At 36.2% G+C, this 8,301-nt stretch overlaps 1 protein-coding gene across 1 annotated transcript; it reads right to left on the bottom strand.

Moving 5' to 3' along the window:
• Positions 1-864: 864 nt before the first annotated feature.
• Positions 865-7,711, bottom strand: LOC308689576 (GTPase IMAP family member 4). Its single transcript, XM_081363363.1, has 4 exons — positions 7,542-7,711; positions 7,147-7,252; positions 4,277-4,431; positions 865-3,027 (listed from the first exon to the last, which is right to left on the bottom strand). The coding sequence occupies exons 2-4, from the start codon at positions 7,241-7,243 to the stop codon at positions 2,245-2,247; spliced, it is 1,035 nt and encodes a 344-aa protein (XP_081219489.1). The 5' UTR covers positions 7,244-7,252; positions 7,542-7,711; the 3' UTR covers positions 865-2,244.
• Positions 7,712-8,301: the final 590 nt, after the last annotated feature.

Here is an 8,301-nt window from a genome sequence, read left to right as displayed (position 1 = left end):
CTTCTGGGCTTTTTTTCCTTACTCAGGACATATTGAGGATACAAAATCAGTTGAGTTTGCTTCTGTTGCAATTTGTTCAACCTTTGTTCATAAAATGACTGGACTAATATGATACGGTGGTACCTAAACAGTTTTGAGACACATAAACAGCACTTAGATGTGTATAAATATCTTCATATTAAACAACAAAACATGACATTAAATGGCATTTATTTTGAAGAATGATATAGCACAAGCGCATTTTTAGTCAAAACGTTTAATATAACAAAGTCTGTGAGGTTATAAATAATAAAACAATATATATAATATTTGGAAACTTTCTGGTTGTTTAACATTAGTGATCATAATTACAGCTAATGTTATGAACTACAGCTGTGTGAATTTGAGGAGAAACGACTTACATCCAATAAAAACTAACTTTCCAAATACTTTTTTGGTGCCACTAAAAATTATGATTTTATGTTAAAAATAATAATAATAAATGTCATATGTCCAAATATGCCATTTATTTAATAGGCTCTTAAAATATAATAAATACTTTTAAATGTATATATACTATAGTTAATAAAGAAAATACAATGTTTTCTAACTATTATGAAATATTTTTTTTTAAAATGCCAATTTAATTAAGTAAGGTATAATCCACAGATAGCTGTAAATTAAATGAGGGCAAAAAAACACCCTCCGCGTGGATTATCCCGCTTATATACCACGGTAATTTGCCAGCATTGACAACTTAAAGCTGTTATTGATGTTTGCAGCGCAATATATCGATCTGCAAGTGATGAATGCATCTGTGTGCTCATTAATATAGAACAGTGATTAAACTGACTGGAACTACCTGTGCATTAAACAGCTTTATTGCACACCTTCCAGCCAATCAGAATCGAGTATTCAGACAGACCATGGTGTAATCACAAATAAATATTGGAATATATTTTTTTTATACATACATGCCTATGTGTGCGCATGGGATTTCATATTTGAAATATTATTTCTTAACTCCAAATGAACGACTGAAACCTGTAATTGGAGAGACTAAATGTGCATAGAAATAAAACACGCAAATCAGTCACACCATTTGATTGTTTGATTGACCACACTGATTGTTTAAATTATGCAGTTTTATTTTCACACTCCAGAACAGCTGCAGATATATTTGAACTGCAAACCAATTAAGTGACAAAATTGCACATGAAAACCGCTTATATGAGGAGCGTTATTAATTTATGATCATGCGATCTGTCTCAAAAGTGTGCAGCATGCATTTGTTCCATAGCAGCTGATTAGTGCAGCATTGACCTAATAAAAACACTTATGCACCTAGATCCAGAGATGTTTGCAGTCTGTAAACAAATTCGGACTTTATAGTGTGCTTCGAGTTCAGTCCTCACTTCAAAGAGTGTGAGTAGTGATACAGTGAGTTTAACTTGTGTACGTGTGGAGTGAAGCTTTTTGGTGACAGTGTTAACACAGTGATCTTCACTCCATTACTCTACAGAGCTCCGAAACAGATGCTTATTAAACTCATCCAGCTTTTAAGGCAAAAAAGCTTTAGTGCAAAACGAAGGGTGCACACAATAAGAGAAATGAATCTCAAAGACACATCTAAACCCTTCTCTTCATTCACTATTAAAAGTAGTCTGGCTTTTGGACTCTTTAATCACTCAAATGTTTGGTAACACTTATAATATTTTTCATGAACAACATGAAAACATGCTTAACGGATCAAGTTCGTGTACATTCATAGCTGGAAACCCTTGTATTTTGCTGTATTTTTATTATTATTTTTTTTATCTAGATTTTTAATCTAGATTTTTTACATTTAGATATTGGATTTTATGCATTTATATATTCATTGGATTTTTATTAAAAAATATATATATATTTTTTTTTTATTAGTGATTTTTATACACTATTTCTGTAAATTTGATCGGTCTAAAATGAACATTTAAGGATTCTGAAAATTAAAATGTTTAAAATGTATTTAAAAAAAAAATATTCTGCACTATTTCCGTATGAGAAATTCGTGTGACCCTTGAACTTCATGTTCATTTTTCAATTCAACTTTTCACTCAAATTAAGTTGCAATGAAAAAAAAAATTGTATTTAACTAGAAACATGCAAAAGCATTTCATAGTGTTCATTATCCAATTCTATATTCACACTGGAATGTGTAAGAAAAACTTTTTTGACGTTTCATGGTAATGAAAAATACAATAAGCTGTTACCAAATTCAAGTGCTCAATTGGTTTTTCGTTTCCGTCTACCCATCTCCGTTGCCACAGAGCCCACCGTTGCTCCCATGGCCCCTCCTAAGGGCCCCCCGACGAACAGCCCCACGAACGACCCCAGTAAAGCACTGCCCCTCACCATATTCGGGAGCCACAGAAGCCACTCGACCACGCTGTCCCACAACCAGCGCAAGAATGAGGAGTCCGGCGTGGAGACGCAGAGGTCTGCGATTCCCTCAACCACCAGATCGTCCACGCTTCTCTCTGCTTCGGCCCTTATTCCCTCCGAATCGTCTTCCCCTCTGCTTCTCAAGATCTCCTCCTCCTTCTCTTTCACTCTCCTCTCTGCCTCCTTCAACAGAGGGCAGGTGTAGAATTGCGTCCCGCTTTCTTCGGCCATCTGCTCCACCTTTATCAGCAGCTCCTCCAGCTCCTTCTCGTCTGCGCTCGCTCCTGCCCGCAGCGGGTGACGCCGATCCCCGCACTTCTGCACGAGCTCCAGTAAGTCGACCCGTTCTGTGCTGAGATACTCATCCAGTGAAACGTCCTCAGGCAGGCGGTCCATGCGAGTGAAGAGCACCATTGCGTGCTTACTAACGGCTTCAGGACCAAACACCTTCTCGATGGTCTCCAAAATCTGGAGCTCCAGGTTGCTGGGCCGGTGAACAGGGACACAGAGCAGGAAAGCGTGGGGCCCCGGGGCCGATAAAGCCGCGCAGAGCGAAAACTGGCGGCGGACGTCCTCAGCGGGACGCTCGATGCACAGGCAGTCAGGTGTGTCCACGACAGCCACCTGCAAAGAAGAGAGTCTTAGAAACAGGACCTTTCAAGAAACATAAAAGAACACTATGTGGATATAGTCAAAAAAGAATAGCAGAGTCCACACCACAACTGTAACGACGTCAAGAAACTATATTGTTGGAATCACTTTCAGAACCAGCTGATAAATGATAAAAACACTGACAGCCAATCAAAATCCATCCTGCTTGAAAAAGCATTTTAAGCATTTAGTAAAGTTATAGAAGTGTATGCTCTGTATCATCTTTGCACTTCTTTAGTTCATTTTACTTTAATTCATTTTATAACTGTATCATTTATCTCTTTTAATTCCTTTTATAACTGTTTTAATTACCCTTGCTTTTATTTTGTGTTTATTTTCTATGTAAAGCACTTTGAATTGCCATAGTGTATGAAATGTGCCTAATATAGTTTAATAGTTTAAGGTTAGGCCACTTTCGCTTGCATAAAATATTTTATATACTTTTAATATTTCATTTTTATATACATTTTATTTATAATATATGTGGTAACACTTTGCAATAAGGTGCCATTAGTTAACATTAATGCATTAACTAACATTAACTAAAAATGAGCAATATATTTGTTGCAATATTTATTAATATCTGTTAACATTAGCTAATAAAAATGCAACTGTTCATCATGTTAGCTCAGGTCTATCAAATAATAAACAACTTTTTTGACAACTTTTGATGTATTAGTAAATGGTGAAATTAACATTAAGATTAATAAATGTCTTAGAGGTATTTTTCATTGTTAGTTCATGTTAACTAATGTATATTAATGTAAGTGTACATTTTTATTTGTTTCTCATGATCTTTTTGAATCAAAGGTTTAACGGTACAAAGGTTTTATATTTGTAGACAAATATAAATTGTGCTAACATTTTGCAAACAAAAATTAACTAAATGTAATTCAATTTCCCAGGTGGCATCTCAATTTTTTAAACTATCGGTTTTATAATTGCACTTTTCTAAAACAACCAAACAAACAAAAGGCAGTTAAAGTTTGCTATTTGTAAAATTTGTATGATAACTTTTATGGTTTATGATGTGCATAAATAAATGTGAACAAACAAAAATATTACACATAGACGTCATGTTATGAAATGTTTTTGATATGCCTAGCCACATAATTGGAAATCTATGACAATCTTTATTTCTATGACATTTTTAAAAAACTACATGTGCAGGACTGAATAATCAGATGGCATCTCGTTGAGTTTAAGAGCTACATGAACCCACCTGTTGTCCTGCCAGCGTCCCGCGTCTCTTCTGACAGGCAGTGACTGGAGTCTCAGGGCCAGGACAGTCGGACTCAGATGTCGGGCCGCCCAGGATGGCATCGACCGCAGTGCTTTTCCACGCACCCGCTGAGCCCAGCAGCACCAGTCTCAACTCTAGAACCACAGACAGAAACGGACAAACAGAGAGTATTATTATACACAGCCATGAGTTACAAAGAAACCACTGTCCTCTAAATAATAACTTACGATAATACTAGGAAATGTTTCAGTTGACTTATTTAGATTTTAGTTGTACTCTTGAATAAATAATGCGAGGGAAATGGGATCATGATCCCCTGTCGTGTTAGTGGTTTTATGAGTGTTAATGCAATAACTTCATAACTTAATTCATTTATTTATTACTGAAAATTCCACCACAATACTGGCATATTAAATCGTTTGTAATTTATAATTGCATGGCAAATTCATTTTTACACTTTTTTAGTCCACATTTGCTACTATTTACATCATTTTGAGTTTGATTTTAAAATCTTTTTATTCAATATTTGAATATTATGCCTGAATAAATATACACAATGTATCTTCACACTATAATACCAGCTGGATTATAGGAATAAATAAGACATGCAGAAAATAGGAACAACATAGTTTATTTAAAGTTAATTTAAAGCCTCATACTGTTAAATATATATACGTGTGTGTGTATGTGTGTATAAATATATAAATATATATATATATAATATATATATATATATATATATATATATATATATATATATATATATATATATATATATATATATATATATATCAAGGTCAGTTAGTGGTGTAAAACATTATTACAAATCTGGTTTTAGCAAAGCAACAAGCAAAAATTGTTTATATATAATAATGTGAAAGACAATATTGATAGCATCACATAATTTTGATGCAATACCGCCACCTAAAGACTGAACTGATACATAACACCTTTTATGATACGAAATATCTGTAATGCAACTTAAAGGGATAGTTCAACCAAAAATGAACATTCTGTCATCATTTGCTCACCCTCCTGTTGTTCCAAACCTATATGAGTTTGTTCCTTCTGTTGAACACAAAAGAAGATATATATAGGAAAAAAGAAAGGACTATGGAAGTCAGTGGCTACCGCCAACTGTCGTACAGGTTTGGAACAACATAAGGGAAATGATGACAGAATTATTATTGTTGGGTGAACTCTCCCTTTAAACTGCAAAAGTGGATTTGATAAAGGTTGTGAAAATTAAGGCTGTTTTCTGAAAAGTATCTTCTAAAAAATGTTTTCCTTTTTATTTTGGGGGATGGTGAAGAACATACTGTAAGATGCTATTAGCAGGAGAAAAAACATGTTTGTCTCAGTTTCAAGCATGCAAGTAAGAAACAATTAAAAGGACAAACCGATGACATCATGGCATATTAAGTGTGACATAACTTAAAGCTATACTGTAATTTTTAAGTTGATTCTTAGCAAAAAACACTTTGTTCTTTCAAAATGATATGTGCTCATTAACGTGTAATTACTTCTACCAACTAATCAAGTATTCTCGTAAGCGTAGAATCTGCCATTTAGGATAAATACGAGCGAGTCGCTCGAATGGCGGCAGCCATGTTGTGCCTCCATCTTGAAAATACATTAGCCAAAGAGGGACATACCTGGAAATTCAAGCTTCGGCTTTCGCGTTTTTACACTCAGTGGCACCGTGACGAATGCGAGGGGGAGATTACTCGCGACTGCCGGCAGATTTGAAATAATACGGCCACCATAGAGAGCCTAAGTCCCGCCCCTCCGCTTCCGGCTCATGGGACCTTATTTCGGAAAAAAATATGTATGGTAGTCAATGGCGAGAGATAACTTATCTTTTTATTCCGTCTGAACTGTGCCCTGAACTACACATATGATGTTTGTCAATTATAATTTAAAAGGTAATTATGAAAGTCAAGAAAGTCGCAGTTTGTCAAAAAAACAGAAGAGTAACATTTAGTTTTATGTGAAAATCGCTCAATGAACTACATCTCTCGTCTCCCACTATGTACGTCACAAGATCCGTTGCTCGTATGTGTGTATTCTGGCTCAAAACACTCAGGCATGACGGCGTAACGTTACGATTCTAACGTAAGACTATAGAAAAAATGACAGACGTTAGCTTCAGTAAAGTTAGCTCCATTCATTGAGAGAAAAGGTATGACGTCACATGTGCGCCTTCTGGGTTTGTAGTCTTTGTAATTACGTATTTTCACAGTCTTATACCTCAGCAGTTTTACATCAAGCTGCGACTTTCTGGACTTTAAAATGTATCTTTTAAATTGACAAACATCATATGTGTAATTCAGGGCACAATTCAAACGAGATCAAAATATTTGTTGTCTCTCGCCATTGACTACCATACAATATTTTTCCGAAATAAGGTCCCATGGTGGTCGACCGGAAGGGGAGGGACTTAGGCTCTCTATAGGAGTTAAAACGCTCTCAGAATGGGAGGGGCTAGAAAGTAATATTCAGTTGGTAGTCATAAACAATTTCACCACTAGATGGGAGAAAATCCTACACAGTGTAGCTTTAAAAACACTTGATGCATTTACCATGGTATTTGCTCGCACTGCAAAAAAAAAAAAAAAAAAAAAAAAAACTGCAACCTAAATTTTCTAACCTTGTTTGTTTCAAGCCAAAAATATATTTGACCTAAGTGGCAGTCTAAAAGGGCCACATTAGTCACTTTTTTACAGTGATACTCCAAAGCACTTAAAAAAACACCATGGTAGGCACATGCCCCAAAGCAAGGTATTAGGCTGTCCACAAAAACCTTGGTGATTTGTTGTAGTAAATCAGATAAAAACATTATACCAAACCTTGTTCCTTTGGCTCTGTCCACCCTCCTCCTCCACTGCTTTCTGGTGTTTCTTTCTCCTCCTGGTGAATTTCATCTTGTGTTGTAGTTCCCTCCATAGTCTGCACCTTGAAAGGACACAACCGAGCATAATGTATTGTGCAATAGACTATGAATTGTCATCTAATGGGAAAATGGAGGACATCATTCCATTCACATGACTCATCAGAGAGGAACTGCCAGAGAAACGCACATTTCTCATTACCTCAGCTGCAGTCAAGCACTGTTCACACTGCCTCATTTCAACTGACAGCTTAAAAGCAGCTGAAAACTTACGGGTTCAGCTTCCACTGAAAGTGTGGTGTCTGCTTTTGATAATGTGAAAGCTGATAAATAAAACAAGCTTGAAAAGCTTACCTTCAACTGAGAAATTGATCTATTGTGTGTGTAGCGTCAGCTTATGAGCTGGCCTGCTTGTGTTCCTCTGCACTTCCTGTTTCTCCTCCTGCTGTTCAGCCAAAACACTGCTGGTAGTGTGGCTCTGCCCGAACATGTGATACTTCCTCCTCCTCCTCCTCTCTGTCTATGAAACACACCTCTTTTACAGAGACTTCTTAAAGGTGTGTCCATGAATGCTGTTTTCATGATCAGGGTGGATAAATGGCTAGTTCTGCAGCATTTTTATGGTCTGAAACCACAAACAGGAAGTTGAGCACTCTTCCTCAGTTCACTGTTCAAACATGTGTATGCTCAATGTTTTCTCTAATAGCTTCCGTCTTGTCATTTCACAGGGTTAAGTGTGGTAACAAATGGTTCTTGGGAAAGTGGTAGGACAGCAATTTCTGGGTTGAAAAGGCTAAATATGAACTTATCAAATAACAATAACTCCATTTGTGTTCCAGTAACACATGCAATGTATGTGCATAAATACAATAATGTATTATATTTACGGCTGCCAACTCTCACGCATTGAGCGTGAGACTCACGCAATTGACCCTTTTCACACGCTCTCACGCCACCACACATCCATTTTCTCACGCACAGAAAAATTGCGGAGCAAAGAGGTACTTTTAATATTAAACTAATTCTCAGCTCTTAGATTCCGTCAATTTTATTACGAAATTCAGACAAAAATACGTTTGGCGCTTGTAAATGTGACGTGACAGATCGCTGAGCG

The sequence above is a fragment of the Scardinius erythrophthalmus genome, assembly GCF_964197995.2.
Source record: "Scardinius erythrophthalmus genome assembly, chromosome: 1".
NCBI classification, from domain to species: Eukaryota; Metazoa; Chordata; class Actinopteri; order Cypriniformes; family Leuciscidae; genus Scardinius; species Scardinius erythrophthalmus.
The sequence above is the reverse complement of the archived record's forward strand: the minus strand, read 5'-3'. Positions and strand labels throughout refer to the sequence as shown.

What these genes read in the sequence shown, in the direction of transcription:
- LOC308689576 (XM_081363363.1), bottom strand. Translation starts at nt 7,243, where the DNA reads ATGGAGGGAACTACAACACAAGATGAAATTCACCAGGAGGAGAAAGAA. An exon ending in GACAGAGCCAAAGGAACAAG is followed by an intron (nt 4,432 to 7,146) that starts GTTTGGTATAAT and finishes CTGTGGTTCTAG; the next exon opens with AGTTGAGACTGGTGCTGCTG. An exon ending in GGACGCTGGCAGGACAACAG is followed by an intron (nt 3,028 to 4,276) that starts GTGGGTTCATGT and finishes TCTTCTTTGCAG; the next exon opens with GTGGCTGTCGTGGACACACC.